We start from the raw sequence: 26,009 nt of genomic DNA, 5'->3' as shown, positions 1-26,009 counted from the left end.
CAGGTATCGTGTATTATCAGACACTCAGCCTAAAACACTGATAGATCCAATATTTCTCTATTACAGAAGATTTAGGAGAAGTCCGGTTGGCCTGCCTCCCTAAAATTCAATCATGCACACCTTCTCGATGGTAAGCCCTGTTACGTCACTCAGGTGGCAACGAACGTGTAGAGTGGTTCTCTTCAAGATGCCTGGTCGGCGTGAAGAGGAAAAGACCAAACCCTCCAGTATATGACAGCACGAGAAAACAAATGGCCCTCAGTCCCCAGCAGCTTACACTTTCCCTCTTACAGCAGCGAGAGGATCAGAGTGGAAGCAGAGGGTGCTAGGAATCTCTGGGTACGACCAGGCTGCCATGCACGGAAACTGAACTTGGCCTGTTATAACGTAAGATCACTCATTGGTGAAGACAGGATATTAGAGCTGGAAAAGGAATTAGAAAATATGAATTGGAATATCATCGGTTTAGCTGAAACAAGAAGAAGAAATGAATCACTTATAAGCCCCCGACTAATAAGTTTATCAAGTGGAAATCTGCTGTACACCAATGGAAACAGTGAAAGGAGTGAAGGTGGAGTTGGGTTTCTGGTCCATAAAGATTTTAAAAACAACATTTTGGAATTCAAAAGTACATCACCACTGATGTACTTTTGGTGTCAAGACTAATGCTCAAGATTTCTAAGAGGTACAAGCTAAAGATTATGATTTATGCACCAACATCGAGCCATGATGATGAAGAGGTTGAAGAAATGTACGCCGAAATTGAGTCTTCTAGATGAGCAGAAAACCCACTATACTATTATTATGGGGGACTTCAATGCTAAGGTTGGAAAAAGAAAAAACAGTGCAGAAAGGGGAACTATAGGAAATTTTGGAATTGGTGAAAGAAATGAAAGAGGTGAAAGACTTGTGGAATTTGCAGAATCTCAAGGACTTTTTTCTGTTCACTCTTTTTTCAAGAAAAGGGTGAACAGAAAGTGGACATGGAAGAGTCCAAATGGATTAACTACTAATGAAATCGACTTCATCCTCACTAACAGAAGATATATTGTGAATGATGTTACCGTTCTGATTAAGGTAAATGTTGGAAGTGATCACAGAATGGTAAGATGTACACTTGATATAGATGTAGGAAAGAAAAGGAAAAAATTGACTCAAGTAAATAATACAAAGGTGTTTGAGATAACAGAAGAGGAAAAAAGCAGTATGTACTGGAACTTAAGAACGAGTTTGAGCTTCTGCAGACTGCTCAGGACCAAGATATCGACGAGGAACATTACAACTTTCTGAAAGTGACAAAGCCCAAGAAATCTATAGGGAAAAAGAAATCCAAAGAAGAAAATATTAGTCAAGAAACACTTATTATGATGAACCGAAGGCGAAAAACGAAGAGCAAGATAAACACTGACAAGGAAAAAATTGAGTATACTGAGTTATGCAAACCCATTAGAAAGAGACTCAGAGAGGACATAAGAAGATTTAACACAAGAAAAGTAGAACAAGCATTATGGGAAAACAAAGGATTTAAATCAGCAGCCATGAGCAGTAATACAGAAAGACAAATGATACTGAAACTGAAGAATAGCGATGGTGTACTTATAAACAGCAGAGAAGGCATAATTCAAATAGCAGAAGGCTACTATAGAGAATTATACAAGTAGCAGGGGAATGATGCCAGAAGTGGGGAAAATGGATTGCAAAGTATCAACACATACGACACACCCGATATTCTTCCTGATCAGGTAGAACATGCATTGAAGAAAATGAAGAATCAGAAAGCCCAGGAGGAAGATGAGGTTACTGTAGAGTTGTTAAAATTGGGAGGAAGTGACATAACACAAAAACTGGCAAGGCTCTTCGCAAAGTGCATTAGAAAAGGTGTGACGCCTAAGCAGTGGAATAATGTAATCAGTGTTGCTGCATAAGAAAGGAGATAAATCAGAAATTGGAAATTATAGACCAATTAGCTGGTTTTCCCACATCTACAAGTTGTTCACAAGGGTCATTACTAACAGATTAGAAAGCATACTTGATGAGAATTAACCGAAAGAGCAAGCTGGCTTTAGGACAGGATTCTCAACTATGGATCACCTTCACGTAATATCACAGCTATTGGAGAAAGCAAATGAATATAAAACACCGTTATGCCTGGCATTTGTCGATTATGAAAAGGCATTTGACTACATACAGCATTTTTTTTTTTTTTTTTTGGTAGTTGTTGGCACATCGGCTTCTGTGGCCATATTGCACCTCCCAAGGTTTTTGCAGTACTCTGATCCAAGCCCGAGGCGGGAATCGAACCCGCGACCTTTGGGTTGCCAGGCAGGTACTTTACCCACTCGGCTAGCCCGGTCGGCAACTACATACAGCATAAGGCAATGTTTCGGGCACTGGAAAGACTAGGCATAGATACCCCATATATTATGATTTTGAAGAAAATATATGAGAGTGCTACCTCCTTTATTAGACAAGACAAAGACAGTAGGAAATTTAAAATCGAGAAAGGAGTTCGACAAGGAGACACAATATCTCCGAAGCTGTTTACTGCTACCCTTGAGGAAGCTTTCAGAAGATTAGACTGGTCGCAGAAAGGAGTCAATGTGAACGGAGAGTACCTAAACCATTTACGATTTGCAGATGACATTTTGGTCATAAGCCACGATCCCAAAGAATTAGAGGAAAATCTTAATCAGTTATGTACAGTTAGTAAGGATTTTGGACTAAAGATGAATATGGCTAAAACAAAAGTAATGATGAACAAGTATGCCACGGAAAGGGAAATATAATGATTGAAGGTGCAGTAATTGAAAAGGTGGAGTCATATACTTATCTGGGACAAGTTATTAGCTGTAATAATGATAAATGGCTGGAAGTCAAGAGAAGAATAAATTTTGGATGGATAGCTTTCAGGAAATATAGTCACATACTGAAGAGCAATATCCCAGTTTGTCTGAAACGTAAAATAATGAACCAATGTATACTCCCCACCATGACTTATGGAAGTGAAACTTGGGCACTCACAAAAAGAATGGAAGAGAAGCTGAGAACTACACAGCGAAGAATGGAACGAATTATATTGGAAATCAGACTGTTAGAAAAGAAGAGAAACACATGGATTAGGCAGCAAACTCAAGAAAAAGGACATTCTTATCAAAACTAAAGAACTAAAATGGTCTTGGGCAGGACATATAGCTCGAAGACATGATGACAGATGGACTAAGAAAATAACAGAATGGTATCCAAGAGGAGCTAGAAGAAAACCTGGAAGATAAAGGCGGAGATGGATAGATGAAATTCATGAGTTTGTGGGTAGTAAATGGATGGCCAGTGCTCAAAACAGAAGGAACTGGAAAGTTGCTGGAGAGGCCTTCATCCTACAGTGGATTGAAAATGGCTCATGATGATGACCTCCAGGGGCTCACATCTGGAGAGTATGGGTTTGGCACACCCAGGGTCCTGAGCTGGATATCATCATTCTTCTCTTTCTTGGTGATTCCCTTCTACCTTTCTTTCTCTGTCTTTGGGTAATTCAGAATTTTTATTTTTTTTGCCTGGTGCAGCATAAGCCTCTGGCTTCCTTGCACTATATGGCTAATGCTAATAATAATAACCCTGCCAACCTTTGTATCATCTGCAAACTTGGACATTAAGCTTGATCATCATCAATATCATTTATAAATACAGAAAACAATAATGGACCCAACACTGAACCCTGAGAGACTCCACTAATAACATTAGTCCATGATGAGCAGTGTCCATTGATTATTACTCTCTGACTTCTCCCCCTCAACGATCCCTTTATCCATAGCAGCAATTTGCCTCCAATGCCACCCAGCTCCAATTTGTGCAGCAGTCTTCCATGTGCAACAGTATCAAAAGCCTTTCTAAGATCCAAGTATATAATATCAAAGTTATTCCCTGCATCCAGTTCTTTTGTGACTGCATCATAGTATCCAATCAAATTGGTCAGGCAAGACTTTCCTTTAACAAAACCATACTGTGTCCGAGTTTTAACTGAAGTCTTGTCTAAATGATCCTGCAGTGCTTCTTTAATCAGTGCCTCCATTAACTTTCCTGGAACAGAAGTTAAACTCACAGGTCTATAATTATTTGTGTCAGCCTTTGATTTGTGTTGTTGTTATTTGGTTTTTAGGAGCATTAGCAACTAAGGCCATATTGCTTCGGGAATATGCGGTGGTCATTCCCTGACCTTTCCACATCCTCTGTATTTGGTGGTGACAGGCTCGAACCCCGGTTTAATCAAGAAGCGTGTATTACGCACTGCTACTCCTTTCCACCTGGCTACAAAGGCCCCCTCCTTTGTGAATTGGGGTCACATTTGCACATCTCCAGTCTATGGGTACCTCGCCTGAATCCAAGGAAGCTCTCATAATTATGGCTAAGTGTTCGCTTACTTCCTTTGCTGCCCCCTTTAATATAACTGGATAGATCCCATCCACCCCGGGTGCCTTTCTTGTGTTTATCTTTAACAATTTCTCCTCCACTTTACTCTCAGTTATTACAAGATTTTCTAGCTTACTGCCAGAGTTGAATACACCTCTGGCATTCCCCTCAATGAATAACTCCTCATGTGTGAATGTCGATGCAAAATATTCATTTAGTTTGTTAGCTACCTGAGCAGGATCATGAACAGTTGAACCATCGATATCACGTGGACCAATCTGATTCATCCCTTTCCTTCTAGAGTTTACATAAGTAAAGAACTCTTTGCTGTTTTTATTTGCATCCTTTGACAAATATTTCTCGTAATCTGCCTTCGCCTGGCTAACCTCATTTGTAACCTGGTTACAGACCAGCTTATATCTATCATAGGCTTCTGTGTCACATGTTAATTTATATGTATCCCATGCATTTTTCTTCTCTGCCATATGTCTAGTTGGTATGTAAAGCCCAGTAGCTTCCAAGATAAGTTCTTTGAATGCTTCCCATTTTGAATTTGCTGTTGGTAACATCATCAGTTGATCCCACTGTATAGAATTTAAATACTGTCTCAGACCATCGTAGTCACCTTTACGAAAGCAAAAACCTTTTATCCTTAATGGTAGTTATCTCTTTGAGTAAATCCCACTTCAGCACACTGTCATCACTGCCACCTAGTGGTTCCTTTATCTGCAGATTCTTAATGCATGAAGAATCACTACTGATAATCAGATCAAGAGTATTACTCCCTCTAGTTGCAATCATCCAATCATCCAATAAATACACAAAAGCTTTGCTAATGTGTGAGTGACCAATCCACAAATTCCAGTCAATATCTGGGAAATTAAAAAAATTTCCCCATTATAAGACTAATTTACTGGCTCACTATTTCCCTGTACAGTTTCTTATTATACTCATCAGAGTCATTAGGCCTATAGCACACCCCTACTCTGCATTTTGATCTTCCAATGCTTATGTCTGACCAAACTGACTCGACACTGCACTGTCCAGCGATGTCAACTGGCTTCACCTCCTTGGATTTTATGTTTTTTAACTAATAGCATATCCCCTCCTCCCTTCCTATCCTGTCTATCCTTTCTGTACACATTGTACTCCCCAAATTCCAGTTCTGCATTCCTTATATCTGTGTGACACCACGTCTCTGATATCCCAAAAATATCTGCCTTTGATATTTTGAGCAATACCTCAAATTCATCAAATTTATTTACTAAACTCCTAGCATTGGTGTACATGCAAGTATACATGCACCTGTTCCTATTCTTAGCTACCCTAACACAACCCATGTGTTTACTTGTACCGCAATGACTCCCAGCAGTCTCTGAAATATCCTGCATCTTGTTTTCCAGGCTGCTGCTCATTCCAATAGAAGCAGTGCAAGAATCACTTTCACCTCTGCCAGTGGCTACTGTTAATCTATTAGTCCTTGTATCCCTCCAAGCTAGCAGTTTCCAATGCACCTAACACTGCCTCGATAGCATTAGCAAATATTCTTGCAGCCTTTCTATTTGAGTGTATCACATCCCTGCAGAAGCAGTCTCTCTTGTTAACAAGTAAAGATCAGGCTGAAAAAAATTTTACCCCTTGAGCCTTGCACAATCTTTCCAGGGCTGAATTGATCGACAAGGCTCTCATCATATACTCCCTCCTATATTGTCTGGGCAGAATTGCAGACACTTTCAAATTCAACCCTAATTCATGGCTTTTTTTCAACAGTGACCTGTACTTGTTAAGTAATTCTGCCGGTCTCCTCATCATTTGTTTCATCTTCATTCGAATCATGTTAATCTTGTCGAACTTCATTGGCAATTAAATTGTACTTTTAACTATACATATAACCACTTAGGTTACGTAATATAAATAATTAGTAAAAATAAATAATTAATACATAACTTGATACGGAAGTTATATAAAGGGATTTCGCAGATAACACTCGTTACTGAAACAAATATTTCTTAGATAACACTCGTAGATTTCGTAGATAACACTCATTACTGAAACGTAAATATTTCATACATAACACTCGTAGATTTCGTAGATAACACTCGTTACTGAAATATAAATATAGCGTTATAACTGTGTTGGGATACAAGTTTAGGATTTAATTTTGTACTGAAATTGAAATTTTTATTGAAAGTAAATCAAAATCATGACTCAAACCAGAGCAGCAAAGCAAAAGGCTCAAGCTAATGGGAATGTTGTGGCTCAGAGGAGAACTGAGGGGGGCAGTTGCCCTCTGAATCACAGCCTTTTAAGATGCACTATTTGCTTGATGTCTGCGGAGCAGTCAGGTATGAGACATGATACTGCCATGGTGTATGTCTTTGTATGTGCGCGATGCAAGGAGTGTAAGGAAATGAGGCGTCAACTCAGCATTGTTATGGGCCTATATGAGAGCTTGAAGGACAGGGTGGATGCCCTCAAAGGATTACAAGTGAGGGGCCCATCAAGCTCTCAGCTGCCCACACCAATGCCAGAGCTTGCACTTGGTCATCGCGCAACACAGCGGCAGCCCCCAAGGCAGAATGCGCTGGTCCCAAAGGAACTAGTAGTTGTTGGTGACTCTATTGTCAGGGAAACGGGAAACATGCTTTGTAAAAAGGATAGGTGGAACAGGACCAGGGTATGTCTGCCAGGGGCAAAGGTTGATGATGTTGTAGAGCAGATATCATCTTTTAAGGGCACAAAAGGCGATATAGTTGCACACGTTGGCACTAATGATATTAAGAGTAGGAGACCGGCGGAATTACTTAACAAGTACAGGTCACTGATGAAAAAAAGCCGTGAATTAGGGTTGAATTTGAAAGTGTCTGCAATTCTGACCAGACACGACAGGAGGGAGTATATGATGAGAGCCCTGTCGATCAATTCGACCCTGGAAAGATTGTGCAGGGCTCAAGGGGTAGAATTTTTTTCAGACTGGTCTGTACTTGCTAACAGGAGAGACTGCTTCTACAGGGATGGGATACACTTAAATAGAAAGGGTGCAAGAATGTTTGCTGATGCTATCGAGGCAGTGTTAGGAGGGTCGGAAAACTGCTAGATTGGGGGGATACAAGGACTAATAGATTAACAGTAGCCACTGGCAGAGGAGAAAGTGATTCTTGCACTGCTTCTATTGGAATGAGCAGCAGCCTGGAAAATAAGATGCAGGATATTTCAGAGACTGCTGGGAATCATTGGGGTACAAGTAAACACATGGGTTGTGTTAGGGTAGCTAAGAATAGAAACAGGTGCATGTATACTTGCGTGTACACCAATGCTAGGAGTCTAGTAAATAAATTTGATGAATTTGAGGTATTGCTCAAAACATCAAAGGCAGATATTGTTGGGATTTCAGAGACGGGGTGTCACACAGATATAAGGAATGCAGAACTGGAATTTGGGGAGTACAATGTCTACAGAAAGGATAGACAGGATAGGAAGGGAGGAGGGGTTATGCTATTAGTTAAGAAACACATAAAATCCAAGGAAGTGAAGCCAGTCGACATCGCTGGACAGTGCAGTGTCGAGTCAGTTTGGTGTGACATAAGCATTGGGAGATCAAAATTGAGAGTAGGAGTGTGCTATAGGACTAATGACTCTGATGAGTATAATAAGAAACTGTACAGAGAAATAGAGTGGGCCAGTAAATCAGAGAGTCTTATTATGGGGGATTTTAATTTCTCAGATATTCACTGGAATTTGGGGGCTGGTCACTCACACACTAGCAAGGCTTTTGTGGATTTATTGGATGATTGTTTTCTACATCAGCATGTTCGGGTTTGGTTTGGTTTTTAATGGCGCATTGGCAGCTATGGCCATAATGCGCCAAATCAAAAAATAAAACCAATACAAAAATATTGGTCAGCCTTAGAACAGGCTACCGTGTCAAAAAGGTAAAAATGATACAGTGGTTAAAGGTTATATAAAAGGTATAAAATATAAACTTAAATCTTTGTGTAGAAATTGATCGACTGTAAAAAATTAAAAACGTCAGACATGTTGTCTCTGTTACCTAAAATCTGACCGAGTGTAAAGGGTTCAGCCAGATTACTAAAACTGCTAGAAAAAGATTGTCTAAAAACAGGACATTCAATAAAAACGTGAGAGATAGTTAAAATGACGTTACACGTCTCACACATAGGTGGGCCATCCGCCCTCAGCAAAAAGGAGTGTGTTAGATGGCTATGACCTATGCGGAGCCGAGCAAGAACAACTTCCTCTTTTCGGACCCTGCGTAGACTGGACTGCCATTGCATGATTACAGGCTTAATACGCTGTAGTTTATTCGCGGTCTGTCCGTGCCAAGAGTCTTGCCATTGGGAGTATAATTTACATCGTATTATTTGCCTGTAGTCTGTATAGGGGACTGACAGGCAATGACTATCCAGGGAAATGGCTGATTTGGCAGCAGTATCAGCTAATTCATTTCCCCGGATCCCAATGTGGCTTGGGATCCAGCAGAAGCGAATGTCAAATTCTGATTCAAAGGCGGAACATAGCATCTGCCGGATCCGTGACAGGACCGGATGAGAGTTGTACCTCATCGACACTAGAGCCTGTAATACGCTCAATGAATCACAGTAAATCATGTACCTTTGGTAATCGCTATTTATAATGAACTCAAGGGCTATTTCAATTGCATGCAACTCTGCATGTTCGGGAGGCAACTAGAGGGAGTAATACTCTTGATTTGATTATCAGTAGTGATTCTTCATGCATTAAAAATCTGCAGATAAATGAACCACTAGGTGGCAGTGATCACAGTGTTCTGAAGTGGGATTTACTCAAAGAGGTAACTACCATTAGGAGTAAAGGGAAGGGGTATTGCTTTCGTAAAGGCGACTATGGTGGACTGAGACAGTATTTAAATTCTATACAGTGGGATCAACTGATGGTGTTACCAACAGCAAATTCAAAATGGGAAGCATTCAAAGAACTTATCGTGGAAGCTACTAGGCTTTACATACCAACTAAGAAATATTGTTCAAGGTTTAGGCCTAAATGGATGTCAGATGAACTAATAAGGCATATGGCAGAGAAGAAAAATGCATGGGATACATACAAATTAATACGTCACACAGATGCCTATGATAGATACAAGTTGATCTGTAACAAAGTTACAAAGGAGGTTAGGCAGGCGAAGGCAGATTACGAGAAATCCTTGGCAAAGGATGAGAAGAAAAACAGCAAAGAGTTCTTTACTTATGTAAACTCTAGAAGGAAGGGGATGAATCAGATTGGTCCACTTGATATCGATGGGTCAACTGTTGATGATCCTACTCAGGTAGCTAACAAACTAAATGAATATTTTGCATCGACATTCACACATGAGTAGTTATTCAGCGAGGGGAATGCCAGAGGTGTATTCAACTCTAGCAGTAAGCTAGAGAATCTTGTAATAACTGAGAGTAAAGTGGAGGAGAAATTGTTGAAGATAAACACAAGAAAGGCACCTGGGGTGGATGGAATCTATCCAGTTATATTAAAGGAGGAAGCAATGGAAGTAAGCAAACCCTTAGCCATAATTATGAGAGCTTCCTTGGACTCAGGGGAGGTACCCATGGACTGGAGATGTGCAAATGTGACCCCAATTCACAAAGGAGGATCAAAGGATGACACAAGTAATTAATAGACCTGCGAGTTTAACTTCTGTTCCCAGAAAATTAATGGAGGCACTGGTTAAAGACGCAATGCAGGATCATCTAGACAAGACTTCAGTTATAGCTCAGACACTGCATGGTTTTATTAAGGGGAAGTCTTGCCTGACCAATTTGATTGGATACTATGATGCAGTCACAAAAGAACTGGATGCAGGGAATAACTTTGATATTATATACTTGGATCCTAGAAAGACTTTTGATACTGTTGCACATGGAAGACTGCTGCACAAATTGGAGCAGTGTTGCATTGGAGGCAAATTTCTGCTATGGATAAAGAGGTGGTTGAGGGGGAGAAGACAGAGTGGTAATCAATGGACACTGCTCATCGTGGACTAATGTTATTAGTGGAGTCCCTCAGGGTTCAGTATTGGGTCCTTTATTGTTTTCTGTATTCATAAATGATATTGATGATGGTATGTCAAGCTTAATGTCCAAGTTTGCAGACGATACGAAGGTTGGCAGGGTTGTCAAGGACACTACGACACTATGCTGCTGCAACAGGATCTGGAAAGGTTGAGCAGATGGGCTGAGAGGTGACAAATGAAGTTTAACATTGACAAATGTATGGGAAACAGCAACCGCAGAGCAACGTATCAACTCTGTGGTACTACACTGACAGTGGTAGAGAATGAAAGGGACCTGGGGGTGGTTGTGCAGGCAGATATGAAGTTCTCTGAGCAGTGCAGACAGGCTTCAAGAGTAGCTCATGGTGTATTGTCAATGATTTATAGGAATTTTTCTAGCAGGGATAAGGAGGTGATTATTCCCTTGTATAAGGCAATGGTCAGGCCACACCTAGAGTACTGTATGCAGGCCTGGAGACCTCATTTCAAGAAGGATGTAGAGCTGCTGGAACGAGTACAGAGAAGGGCAACAAGATTAGTGAATGGAACAAAGGGGTGCTCTTAAGAAGAAAGGCTTAAGTTTTGCGAATTACAGTGTCTCGGGACTAGGCAGCAGCGAGGTGATCTGATAGAGGTGTATAAAGCCTTGAATGGTTTGAGCATGCTCAATGCTGATGGGATTCTTCCTCTTGCTCAGAATAATCACCTGAGAGGGCATAAATTCAAATTGAGGAAAGACAGATGTAGGATAGATGTGCGGAAATTTGTCTTTAGCCAGCGGGTGGTTGGTAGGTGGAACAGACTTCCATCCCTTGTCGTGGAAGTTGATAGCCTAAATAAGTTTTAGGCTCGGCTGGACAGGTATTTGGAACGAACAGAGGGGTGAAGTGGAAGTGGTTATTTTTTATTTATTTATTTTACTTTAATTTTTTTGGCTGATGCTGCATAAGCTTGCTTTCTTGCATCAAATGCCTCTACTAATGCTAATGTTCATTTTCTTTGTCACTTTCAGGTTTGGAGTGGCTTATTGTAATCCAGTTATGGAAACTAGCGGAATGGTTTTTTTCTAATTTCCTCTTTATGCAGTGTTTCTACGCGGTACTGATGTCCACTTTTTTTCTTTGGTGGCATGTCTAAAAATTTCACTTTCTTTCATTTTACTAATCTCTCTCAGAGCCTTATAAACCTCAATCAGGTCACCTCTGAAGTGCCCGGCTGCCAATCCTCTTTCCTCTTACAGTTGTCTTTCTCTCAATCTCACCATTGAAGTTGCCCATCTTTGGACTCTTTCAAGAAGCTCAATCTTCATTCTGTATTGAGAATTGGCATTACAAATTTTCAACTATATTTCGAACAATTATCTAAAAATATCCAGCCTCAATCATCTCATTAAATGTTAAGTTTTGTTCAGTGAATATTATTGTTTATTGTACTTAATAAAAATTTTGAATATTTTCAATTTTAGGTGTATCATTATATTTATTTATTCACCTTGATATTGAAAAGCAGTGATTCTTTTCAGGTTGTAAATTTTCTGAAGTGAGCGCTTAAAAGCAAAAGTAAGGAATTTAATAAAAAAAATGCTAAAGTAAAGTATTTTAAAAAAAACAAAAGTAAGCCATATTTTTATAATTTTAATAAAATCTGAAAAATAAATCACTGACATAGATTTTGCCCATAAAAATGTTGAGAATCTTTACATTTTATATATAGCTTGAAAATAAAAAACAGTTATCACGAAAATATAAACTTTTTACATGTTGTTGTTGTTATTTGGTTTTTAGGAGCATTAGCAACTAAGGCCATATTGCTCCGGGATATGCAGTGGTCATTCCCTGACCTTTCCGCATCCTCCGTATTTGGTGGTCACAGGTTCGAACCCCGGTCTAATCAAGAAGCATGTGCTACGCACTGCTGCTCCTGCCCACCTGGCTACGGAGGCGCCACTTTTTTACATGTAACAAGATATGAAAAATGTAACACACTAATTTTTCTCAAATCACTCAGTGCAGTCCACAAACCAAATCTAACTTTGAATATGGCCCCTGTATGGGAAAAAATTAGACACTACTAACTTACTGCACTGTTGGAAAAAATTAAATCCCACTCAATATGACCTGTCGATATGACAGGTAACTCTAAAATGTTACCTGTCATATCGACCCAGATGAGAAAGATATCCTTATTTAAAATCTTTAGCCTGACATAGCCAGGTGGCTAGGCATGTGAGTGCAGAAATGTAAATGCATTTGAGTGGACTATGATTTAACCCCATGTGACTGCTGAATACAAGTTAATGAATGTATTGTAAAAATAATTAACTGTAAATTCCTATAGTAATACTTAGTGGTCATGCCAGAGTATAAGCAAAGTATTCAATTGTGCAATCAATGTGCTATAATATTTGGAATGTGAAAAAATAACATTCAGAAATCCTCAATATTCTAAATATTTGCAAATAATGGTTGAAAAACAAGAGTCTGGAATGCATGGCTAAAAGTAAACACTTACTTTTGGGCTGAGCTATAAATCAGAACAAACAAAATATTTTTACAAGTTTATTCCATGTACATAATGTTATCTCAACACAATAAAAAACAAATAAAAGGACATAACAATTCATAAACAAGACCCCAGGCACTGGTGCTAATTGGCAAGAGTTCAATCAGTGTGCTGACAGAATTGAGAAGTTGTTAAATTCATGCACGTTTACTTTCAGCACTTGTTTATTGACAGCTTAATCATGACCACCCATATGCATCATGGCACAGCACATCACTTGTAGCGGCATTTGATGCTTACTTTATGTGTGTCAGATACAGGTCTGCCCGGTCTACATTTTTTATTTTTAGCTGACCCAGCCCAAAGTCTAGATAGCTCAACCCAGCCCGAGACGGAATTTGTTTTTCAAATTCATTACCCATACCTGATCCACCCGAACCAATTTTTATCCTAGCCCGACTGAAACTTTTTATATAAATAAAATGCCTAGCATTAGTTTCTGAAGTTTCATAACAATAAGAAAATGAACTTTCAGATTCAAAATTCAATATTACTAATTACAGTCAGCCCTCATATAACACGTGTTTACACCACATGAATTCGATCACACACGAACCGAATTTGTTTATGCACGATTTGCCTTTGGGTTTACAAGAAATGGCAGTCAAATGCAGAATCACCCCAACTGAACGCAACACGATCGGAATGAAGAGAAGATTCTGAAAATGTATTTTTTTATGTTTTTTGCATCAATGAAGGGAAACACATTTCATCATAATAAAAGTAAAAACCCACACAATTCCAGCTATCGGTATTATCACAAATGCAATTAGATCAAGTTTACTACCTGTTTAAAACAAATTCCACTAGCAGAAATGCAACTGGAAATTGTTTTTATTGTTTTATGGCAGTGACCTCCAGAAATGTGCTTTAGTAAAATGTGAGCTACTGAGATGTTAATAGTGTCTCTCTGCCTTTACAGTGTTGTTTATTCAGCTGCTACACATGCACAGCTTTGTTTATGTGTATCAAGCATGCCTCGTCATTTTGTAATTGTGTTTTATTCCCTAAAAATGAGTAAAATACTTAAAAGATGTGAAAAGGAAGCATCCTGGTGAAGACACTACAGATTCAGAGATCAAAAGAAAAGCAATATTGATACACAGAGGTGGACTGGATCAAAAATTCTTACCCAGGAAAATCTGTAGCAGCTTCATACTAGCATTTATGGCCAAAATCACACTGGCCTCTGGCCCACCGGGGTTTCCCCGGTATGGCCAGTTTGCCTCTGTCGATAGAGAAAAAAATATGAAATTGTGAAATGCTTTGAGCAAAAATGAAAGAACATGTGATATTGCACGTGCTACAGGCCTAAATGAGGCAACACTGAGAATTAGAAAGAATGCAGAGAAAATAAAAACAACTTTCATAGCAGGAACAACATGAAGTGTAACAAAATCCATTAGATCAAGACAAAGAATTGGAAGAGATGAAATGGCTGTCATCTGTTTGAACAGAAGATCAAACAAAGAACAAGCTTGCTTATGATATAAGTAAAAGCATTAGCAATGTTTTATTGTGTAATAGTTGTAATAAAATACTTACGTATTTTATTATGATTATTTATTTTGTTTGGTAATGTTTTGGTTAAAAATTTGTGTTCAACTTGGGTGGTTGGAACCTAACCCTATTTTTCCCATATGGGCGTGTTATTTATATTGCACAAGGGTTTCTAGGACCACAAATATCATGCTATACAAGGACTGACTGTACAGTAATACCCCGAAGTTACGCGATAGGTGGGTCCGACGAAAATCGCGTAAGTCGAATTCGCGTAAGTCGGGGTAAAACTTTGCATATAAATACATATAAATTTTGCTTAATTGGGACCAAGGACTAACAAAAACACTAGTTTAGAAGAAAAATATTAATAAAATTGCAGTTCTTTATACATATTAATACAAAATATGTATTAAAAAAACAAATGACTTACGTAAAAAAGTTATTTCGATGTCGATGGCTTCATAAAATCTAACAAATTCGTCTGACGACACAGCACCTTCTTTTTTTCACGCAGAATTTCTTCGTAGCAAGCTAATAATTTTTTTATTCCTTGCTTTGTAGCTATAACGCGTTCTTCGTTGGAGTCTATGTTTTCTAAAATTTTTAAGCCCTTTTCAATTGAGCTAAGTTTGCAATTCAATAACTTTTCAATTCAAGTTTGCAATTGTCATATGCTTTTCGCCGTTGCCTCATTTACGCCTGTAGCACGTGCAATATCACATGGTCTTTCATTTCGCTCAAAGCGTTTCACAATTTCATATTTTTTTCTCTATCGACAGAGGCGGACTGGCCATAAGCCTTACCGGGGAAACCCCGGTGCGCCGGTGTGATTTTGGCCATAAACCATAGTATGAGGCCACTATAAATTTTCCCGGGTAAGAATTTTTGATCCAGTCCGCCTCTGTTTATCGATAATTGCTTTTCTTTTTCTCTCTGAATCTGCAGTGTCTTCACCAGGACGCTTCCTTTTCACACCTTTTAATTAAGTATTTTACTCATTTTTAGGGAATAAAGCACAATTACAAAACGAGGAGGCACGCTTGATACGCATAAACAAAGCTGCGGGCATGTAGCAACTGAATAAACAACACCATAAAAGCAGAGATACACTATTAACACCTCACATTTCTAGGGGTTACTACCATAAAACAATAAAAATCCAGTTGCGTTTCTGCTAGTGAAATCTGTTATAAACTGGTAGTAAACTCGATCTAATTGCATTTGCGATTATACCCATAGCTGGAATTGTGTTGGTTTTTACGTTATTATGGTGAAATGTGTTTCCCCTTCACTGATATAAAAAACATAAAAGCAGCAAGTTGAATTTTGTTCATCTTTCGCTCTCATTCTCCGCCGTAGCACCGTATATCGATAACATATGAAAAACGACCTTGAAGATAGTGGGCGGCAGCGTTGCCAAACGAAAAAATCAAGAACCGCGTAACTCCGAGTTCGCGTAAGTCGGGGTATTACTGTATATATAAAAAAAGAAAATGTAATAAATTTTCTATTTACCATATTTAATATAATTCCAAAATTATATTAAACATCCACTTTTTATTGCAAATTGTTGTGTAGAAATAAAATAGAATCAACACTGTTGCTACTTAAATTGGTTTGATGCTTTTGCACTGCTAATCTGGCTGCACTAAAATTTCTTTCGGAGCTTGCACTGTTGGTGGGAACACAAAGTACATGACTAGCTACTTTGGACAAATATCTGAATTCACCTTCATGATTTTTCCACCACTCCAAAGGTTGCTGGGGTGAACACTGCCCATTACACTAAAGTGCATATATTTATCAACTTTGTCATCTTCACTTGTCGTTGCTTCAGCAGTGCCTTGAAGTCTAGCATTTTCGTTTTCTTTGTAACAGGTTCCTAGTTGTTGTTGCTACTCATCTAAATGTACTGGTGTTGTTTTTGGCATTGTTATAATCGAGGATAGTGAATTTTCGTCACATTTATATTCTTCTATTAAATCTCATACATCCTCTGTTGTTTCTCATTTTTATTGATCTGACATCTTTAACTGGTAGAAATTTGGCCACAGGAGTGACTCAATTCTATGTAATTTATGTACGGTAAATTTTTCATTCAAAAGTTGACGATTTTTATTTTTTAGTTAAATCAGATCATTAGGGTCAGAAACTGAAATTGTCAGGAGATTCAACAGGCTAAATATTATTGGAAAAATAAGCTACAGTGTTGAATTTGCATCACCTTCAAGTTCACTGAAGTGTCTTTAAATGGTTTGAGGAAACTAATCAGCATTTTAAGGCTATCTTGGACATTCTCTTAACATCAAAAAGATTCATATATGTCAATTCTACTATTCCAGCGAACATCGCACTCTTGACAAACAGTGGATGAACGAGACCAGACTGCTTCAAATATATGTCACATCTTTAACTTCATCTGTAAGTAATTTAATGGGCGGTAGTTTCTTTCGGGTAATTTTCTTTGAAAGTATTTCATAGTATTGTGTTTATTATGTAACAGACTGTTGAAGAGCACACATAATATCAGTTCCTTAATCAGTGATGAAAGTTAATTTAGAAAGAACATCTGGCTTTATTCCTACTTTAACTAGTCTGCGAATCAATTCATTTTGGATGTTATTAGTAGTTTTTTTTTATCATCAGGAAATTCACAGGTGAATAATACTTTAGAACAGAGCTTTCAATTTTTAATGTTGTGTACAATAAATGTTTAGACTGATCTGTGTACATGTCCATAGACACATTACATTGTCGTGAATTAATTAAAGGCTGAATGATGGGAATAGGTGCTGCTCGTAACTTTTCCGCTTCCATGTGCATATTGTGAGAAATAGTAGTGGGATGTGGCAATAAATCCTTAACATTTAAATTTCCATGGAGAGCTACTATTTTTATTAAAGTTTGAGAATAGTTTACGAAACCCTTACCACTTACAATGTCAAAAGGTCTGACAACTTTGCAAAACAATAAAACACACGATTTAGTTACTTCTTTTATTTTTTTGAGATAATGTGAAGATGACAGTTGTTGATGCAAATGTTTCTTGGTAGAACTTTCGCCAATACTGACTGGAAATTTGAATTTGAAAGGCCATTTAAATGGGAACTTACCAGTTTTGTCACAGAATAACTTAAAATTGATTGACATTTTATGCACTGAACAGCACCAATTGTTTTTATTTGTAGATGCATCTTGTACTTCTTTAAATTTTTTCCATACATCACTTTTAGTATGCTTTCTTTCTACTAAAATATATCGTCCACTTTTAAATTTCACTTTGATTTCATCACTTAGTACTATTAATAATTAAATTAAAAAATTAGAATTGACTGTCACTTCTGCACTGAAAATTCTCAGTGTATGAATGATGTATAAGCATTTGGCTTAGCTGTATTTCTAAATTATTGGTCAGTACTATATATAGTAAAGGAGCGGTTAGATGTTCTTAGAATTGAAAGTAGGTCAACCCAAAATCTCAGATATAGTAGTAGTTGTTATTTGGTTTTTAGGAGCATTAGCAACTAAGGCATATTGCTCCGGGGATATGCGGTGGTCATTCCGACCTTTCCGCATACTCCGTATTTGGTTATTGTTGTTATTGTTATTTTGGTTTTTAGGAGCATTAGCAACTAAGGCCATATTACTCCGGGAATATGCGGTGGTCATTCCCTGACCTTTCCGCATCCTCCGTATTTGGTGGTGACGGGCTCGAACCCCGGTCTAATCAAGAAGCGTGTGCTACGCACTGCTGCTCCTTCCCACCTGGCTACGGAGGCGCCGACAGTATACTGTACACATACTACTAAAAAGAGGCCCAGTGCCAGGGCACGTAATGACTCATGTCATTACCCACATTTAACATAAACTGCAACTTAACACCCACTTAAAGGTAAAGTTTACTTTACAATGCAAAAATACAAACTGGGTAATTTCCATGAAAGAGTAGAAATTTTGGAGACGTTGGTGTAGTGTACCTTATTGGTCAATTAGAAGTGTCAACAGACAAATGATACACATTTTTTCTAAAAACCCTTTAAGAATTTAAATACATAAAAAAATTAATATATATATATATATATTAGCTGAGTGGTCAGGAGCGAGAGTGCAGTAGCATACACTCTTTGAGTAGATTGGGGTTCAAGCCCCTGACTGCTGAATACAGTCGATCTGCCAACCCACATTGGACCAGTGTGGCAAATTATGGTCCATTTCCCTCAGCATGAATTGTTGAGGAGGCTTCCATCCTGTAGTGGGTTGATAATGGCTGCACTTTACCTTTTATATATATATATATATATATATATACACAGGGTGTCTATAAATGGCGGTAACACTTTCAATAATTTTTGCACACGGAGTAAGAGAGATACCAATTTACTTATTTATACCACGTGAAAGAGAAAACATGAAAGTTTCCTAGTTGTTACTGCCAAGGTGTGTAGTTCCATCATTCACTGCCACTCGGCATTACCTGTTGTACCTCTACCACATGCACAGCCTTGTTGAAAGATGGTGGCTTTCAGTTCAGAGAAGGCATTTTGTGTGTTACTGTTTGATAAGAACAAATGTGCAACAGACGTTCCAAGGAAATTTCGAAGTGCATACAGTAAAGAGCCACCAACCAGAAGGCTATTTACAAGTGGCATAAGCAATATGTAAAGATGAGTTGATTGTGTTTGGGAAAGAGCAGAGACCAGCCTAGTGTTAATGTTGATAATGAGAGAGAGAGAGAGAGAGAGAGAGAGAGAGAGAGAGAGAGAGAGAGAGAGAGAGAGACATTCACAAGGAGCCCCAATAAATCAGTATGGAGAGCATCACATGAGCTGCAAATGCCAGCTCTGACAGTATTGAAAGTACTTTGTAAAAAACTTTCTATGAAGCCATATAAATTGCAGTTGGTGCATATATTAAAGGAAGATGACAAAGAGAAGCGTTTCCAATTTTGTTGCGAACTGCAAGGACTGACAGAAGAACACGACGACTTCTTTAATCGAGTAGTGTTTAGCGATGAGGCCACATTTCACACCAATAGGAAAGTCAACAGTCACAACTGCCGAATCTGGGGCACCCAGAAACCTGAAGAGATAATTGAATATGAGCATGATTTCGCCGAAGGTGAATGTTTTCTACACCAAAACTGTATGGACCTTTCTTCTTTGCGTGGGCACTGTAACTGGGCAATCCTACCTTGATATGCTGCAGCAATGGTTGATGCCTCAAGTTCAGGAAAATAGTGATGACTTTATTTACCAGCAAGATAGGGCCCCTCCCCACTTCCATAATGATGTTTGGACCTACCTTAACACCGAGCTACACAAGAGCTGGAGAAAGGGACGAATGTTTCTTGAAGTGGCCGCAGAGATCGCCAGACTTGACTCCATGTGATTTCTTCTCGTGGGGCTACACAAAAGATCGTGTTTATATACCACCTTTGCCAGGTGATGTCTAGGAAATAAAGCAGAGAACTGAAGAAGCTACTACCACGGTCACACAGGATACGCTGGACAGGGTAAGTGAAGAGTTCGATTACCATGTCACACGTGGTTCCCACGCTGAATTGTTGTGAAGTGATGTGATGTAAAAAAAAACTGGCACTTTCTCTTTCACAAGGTATGTATATGACACTGATATCTGTGTCCTAGTCTGTGCAATAAATCACTGAAAGTGTTCCACCATTTATAAACACCCTGTGTGTATGTATGTATGTATGTATGTATGTATGTATATATATATATAAATAATAGCAACCATTTATGAAATAATTTTATAAAGTAATATGATATAGTGCAATATATTCCCGATCGGATTAAAGCCATCTGTAATAGATTAAACCTTACATCCGTGGTAATATTTTATAATAGATATAGTAAGATGGGTATATGCTATTTTAAATATTTTTAAGTTAGATAGGTAGATACTGACTGAAAACATTATTATATATCTTAGAGTTAGCTGTGTAGGTAAAGGCCGAAAATTCGTAAAAGTAAACTATACAAAAGTAGACTAAATATACCTGTAGTTAAATCAACCTAGTAACTCTAAATTACCGATACAACAGAAACAGATAGCTCTGTTAATTATGGGTGGTATATATTGAAAGGGTTAGCCCTCAATAAAGTCTCTTTCAATGTATACTATTACCTATAATTGACAAATTGTATTGTATTGTATTATTATAATTACATGTATTGCTAATAATTTTTTCTTCACTAGGTATGGCCACGGGGGCCGGTATCGGTAATTTAGAGTTACTAGGTTGATTTAACTACAGGTATATTTAGTCTACTTTTGTATAGTTTACTTTACGAATTTTCGGCCTTTACCTACACAGCTAACATATATATATATATATATATATAAACATATACACATATATATAATATGTTTTCAGGCAGTACCTACATATCTAACTTAAAAATATTTAAAATAGCATATACCCATCTTACTATATCTATTATAAAACACACACACACACACACACACACACACACACACACACACACACACACACACACACACACACACACTGGCTGTAGGGTACATTTTGCGAATGCAGTGTCCCTGATCCATAAGCTATGTTAACTTCCTTTTCATATACAGCCACATTCCACCCCCATGATTAATTAGCTTCTTAATACAATTATTCTGTACTATATATATATATATATATATACATACAGGGTGTTTCAGTTAAACGTTTCAGAACTTCTAAGAGGGGTAGGGTACATCCTGACAACTCGAAATCATATAGCAATGTGGGGTCGGAAATGCTTTCCTGAAGCGGTGTTGTACACAGAAGCACCATAAAGAAAAGAGACCGTAAGTGAGAAATCGTTTTAATAATACATGAAAAGAAGCAAAAAGGTACATGGATTAAAGTAAGTGTTCGAAGTTTCTTCCACGGGCTACAATGCACGCCTCACATCTCCGACGCATGGACATCCGAACATTCTGGAATACTCCAGTCGAATTTCGAATTTCTTGAACAAGAACGCCAAGTTAATAGGATGGATGATTACACGAACGCAGATTTAGCCGATATGCATTTGGTGTACGGGGCTGCAAATTGTAGTGGGCCAGCCGCACAGCGGTTGTACGCGGAACGATATCCGATGAGGCGTATTCCCAGTCATAATTTCTTTGCAAGACTGCACCAGAAGTTAGCTGAGAGAGGTTCATTTGAAAGAGCTGACAGGGACAGGGTAAGAACAGTACGGACTCCAGCCGTCGAACAGAATGTGCTGCAGCATGTACAGGGGAATCCAAGAACGAGTACACGAAGTCTAGCAAACACAGTCGGGGTTTCCCATTGCAGCGTCTGGAGGATTCTCCGAGAACAAGACATGCATCCGTTTCACGTGCAGCGTGTCCAGACACAGCAACCGGAGGATTATGCACCTCGTATTGCTTTCGCACAGTGGTACCTTGGAAAATGTGCTACAAATCCCCTTTTTCCTGCTGAAGTGTTGTTTTCCGATGAGGCATCCTTCACAAGGGAAGGAATTTTCAACACGCATAACGACCATATCTGGGCGGTCGAGAACCCGCATGCAATACAACGTCGTGCAGCACAGATTCGATTTTCGGTCAATGTATGGGCCGGTATTATGGGAGATCACCTCATCGGACCTTACCTGTTACCGTGTCGTCTAACCGGACCTATCTACGTGATCTTTCTGCAGCAAGTATTGCCACAACTTTTGAGAGATGAACAGATTTCTGCATCGACGCAACAGACAATGTGGTTCCAACACGATGGAGCCCCTGCCCATTATAGCGGAGATGTTCGTAACTACCTGGATGTCACATTTGGTCAACAGTGGACCGGACGTGGTGGTCCCGTGCGTTGGCCTGCTCGGTCACCCGACCTATCATGTCTTGATTTTTATTTCTGGGGTCATATGAAATCGCTAGTTTATGACACCCCTGTTGACAATGCTGAGGAGCTGGTTGCAAGAATCGCAGTAGCTGCAGAAGAAATTCGAAATTCGCCTGGAGTATTCCAGAATGTTCGGATGTCCATGCGTCGGAGATGTGAGGCGTGCATTGTAGCCCGTGGAAGAAACTTCGAACACTTACTTTAATCCATGTACCTTTTGCTTCTTTTCATGTATTATTAAAACGATTTCTCACTTACGGTCTCTTTTCTTTATGGTGCTTCTGTGTACAACACCGCTTCAGGAAAGCATTTCCGACCACATTGCTATATGATTTCGAGTTGTCAGGATGTACCCTACCCCTCTTAGAAGTTCTGAAACGTTTAACTGAAACACCCTGTATATATATATATATATATAAGAAACAGCCCGAAATGTTTGTAATAACAATTCATTACAATTATTTGTAACCGAGCCGAGCCTAAACACCACTTGTTTTACTCAGCCAGAGGACCAGGCTTGGGCAGGCGCAGACCACTAGTGTCAGATGTAGTGAACTTATTAAATTATACAGTAATTCTCAATACGTCAGCTTTTAAGTATGCACCAGCTAGAGGGTTAAAAGTTTCCTAAAAATAGCAGCTTAAAAGAACATTAAGGAACAAAAGAGCATTTTTTACTGATTAATGCAATCCTAATGTTTTAGGATTACATTCATCATGCAAAAATGTTCTTTTAAGCTTCAAATTCATGTCATCATGAATTTGAAGGGTTAAATTCATCAAAGGCAGATATTGATGGGATATCAGAGATGTGGTGTCAAACAGATATAAGGAATGCAGAATTTGGGGAGTACAATGTGTACAGAAATGATAGACAGGATAAGAAGAGAGGAGAGGTCATGCTGTTAGTTAAGGAACACATAAAGTCTAAGGAGTGCATCTGGTTGACATAGGTGGACAGTGCAATGTTGAGTCACTGGGAAAGCAAAAAATGAGAGGAGTGTGTGTTACAGGCCTAATAACTCTGATGAGTACAAAGAACAATTCTACAGAGAAATAGTGGGCCAGTAAATTAGAATGTCTTATTTTTTTTGGTAGTTGTTGGCGCATCGGCTTCTGTGGCCATAATGCACCTCCCAAGGTTTTTGCAGTACTTTGATCCAAGCCCGAGGCAGGATTCAAACCCGCAACCTTTGGGTTGCCAGGCAGGCACTTTACCCACCCGGCTAGCCGGGTCGGCAGAATGTCTTATAATGGGGGATTTTAACTTCCCAGATATTGACTGGAACTTGTGGGATAGTCACTCGCGCACTAGCAAGACTTTTATGGATTTACTGGGTGACTGTTTCCTACATTAAAATGTTAGAGAGGCAACAAGAGAAAGCAATACTCTTTATCTGATTATCAGCAGTGACTCTTCATGCATTAAGAATATCCAGATAGACCACTATGTGGCAGTGATCATAATATATCGATATGGGATATACTTAAAGATATAATTACTGTCAAGAGTAAAGAGGAGAACATTTGTTTGCACAAAGCAGACTACAATGGTCTCAGACAGTTTTTAAATTTATTCAGTGGGACCAACAACAAATTCTAAATGAAAAGCATTCAAGAAAGTAATCACAGAAGCTACTAAGATTTTTACACCAACAAAGAAATATTGTTTAGGGTTTAGACCTAAATGGATGTGAGATGGACTGATGAAACTAGTAGAAGAGAATAAAAATGCATGGTATGAATAAATTAGGAGGCAACATGGAAACCTACAGTAATTAAAATTAGTCTCCAATATGGTCACTAAGGGGGTTAGGGATGCTACTGTAGATTATGAGAAGTTCTTGTCTAAGAATGGAAAGAAAACTAGCAAAAGAATTTTGCTTATGTTAATATTAGATAAAATGGCACAACTACCGATGATCCTGTTCAGCCGGTTGATAAATTAAATAAATATTTTGCATATACATTAATACATGAAGAAGCTTTTATGGACAGGAATACAAGAGGTACACCAAGTTATAACTGGGAATTAAATGATTTTATAACTGAGAAGAAAGTGGAAGAGAAATTGCTGAAGCTGAAAGTAAAAAAAGGTACCTTGGGATCAACAGGATCTAACCAGTTATATCAAAAGAAGCAGCAAAAGAGGTCAGCAACCCTTTGGCTATCATTATGAGAGCATCCTTAGCATAAAGATCTTCTAAAGCAGCGTTTCCCAAATTGTGTTCCGCCGAACAGTAGTGTTCCATTAAAAATTGTAATTAATAATTAAAAAAAATAATAAATAAAATAATTTTTTTTGCATATCTGTGGCATACACCACTTTAGTATAATTATAATTTTTAACATTATAATTTATTTATTTTTTTGGTTATTAATATACTGGGATAGACTAATAATCAAATTGACTGTGGAACACTTTATTTTGGCAGGCTTTTGCATTCTATGAAAAAATAGCAATGTAGTGATCAAATATGCCATTCGTATGGAACTTAGCCTGGAGTACATGGGTTGAAGGAGAGGGGGAAGTGAACTGACAACATAACTAAACTCACTTCCTCGTATAAATTTTTTTTTTGATAATTATCAATCAAAAATGAAAGAGCAATAAAGCCCAATATGTCCTATTATTATTAATCTTAAATTATAAGAGAAAATCTCATACCTCTATTGTGGGACTGTAATTCTCTTAAAATCATCATGTATTCAATACTCATATCCAACCTAGTGCATCAAGAAGATTTGCGGAAAGTCAACAGTCATCACGTAGGCTAATATGAGAATTGAAATAGTCTTGATAATCTTGACACCACAAAATAAATATACATCAATTTACAGATAACTGAAATTTTAATCTAAATTTTACTCTAACCAGGACAAGAACTTATAATTTAAAATTTATAGAAAACCGACGAATACCAGAAAATTCCTACACTGTTCCAGCTACCATCCCTTTAAATATAAACGGAGCATTATTTTTAACCAATTTCACAATGCATATAGATACAGTTCTATTCAGGAATGCTTGTTAGATGAACTTATGGAACTTACAAAAAGATTTTTAAATAGGGGATACACATTAGGTACCATCATGAAAATTAGTCAACAGGCAAAATATAAAAGGGAGACAGGTATAACAGATCAGATCAGAAATATTTTATTAAAGTTCCCTATATACAGCAATGGTACAACAATTCGTTAACATTTTAATACTGAATTTAAAATAGTTCCACAACCCATGAGTAAACTGCAAATTGTTCTGAAGTGTAGAAGGGTCGATATCGTTACAACCATGGAAGCACACAATATTCCTTGTGGCGGGTGCACTTCAGCCTATATTGGAATACTTTGAGTTATTAACTATAAAAACATTGGAAATTAGATTAAATCCCATCTCTATTAATGTGCATAGACATTACAATATCTCGGATTCGTGGACTCTAAAGCACATGTATAAACAGTAGTTCATACATCGGTCAGCATAAATAGTCTCGTGTTATGTTATGTTACGAAAAAGTTTGTATAAAACAAGGGGGGGGGTACCATTCGTGATCCACTTTTGGCTTCTTGTGAACATGGAAACGGTCCGAATAGCTCCAGGGGCTTACATCT

The 26,009-nt window shown here is 38.3% G+C and overlaps 1 protein-coding gene across 3 annotated transcripts in view; it reads right to left on the bottom strand.

Annotated features, from left to right (window-relative positions):
* The window catches only part of AIMP2 (aaRS-interacting multifunctional protein 2), a 127,760-nt gene that overhangs the window by 10,394 nt on the left and 91,357 nt on the right, over positions 1 to 26,009 (bottom strand). Inside the window, exon 5 of one of the 3 annotated variants that reach the window (XM_090377108.1) lies at positions 11,939 to 11,993. The exons of the other annotated variants lie outside the window; for them this stretch is intronic. Within the exon in view, the coding sequence (XP_090233234.1) occupies positions 11,966 to 11,993 (28 nt within the window). The 3' untranslated portion in view covers positions 11,939 to 11,965. The remainder of the gene's footprint in view (positions 1 to 11,938; positions 11,994 to 26,009) is intronic. 3 annotated transcript variants of the gene reach the window in all.

Source organism: Mastigoproctus giganteus, chromosome 7, assembly GCF_048544385.1.
Source record: "Mastigoproctus giganteus isolate SK-2022 chromosome 7, ASM4854438v1, whole genome shotgun sequence".
NCBI lineage: Eukaryota > Metazoa > Arthropoda > Arachnida > Uropygi > Thelyphonidae > Mastigoproctus > Mastigoproctus giganteus.
The sequence above is the reverse complement of the archived record's forward strand: the minus strand, read 5'-3'. Positions and strand labels throughout refer to the sequence as shown.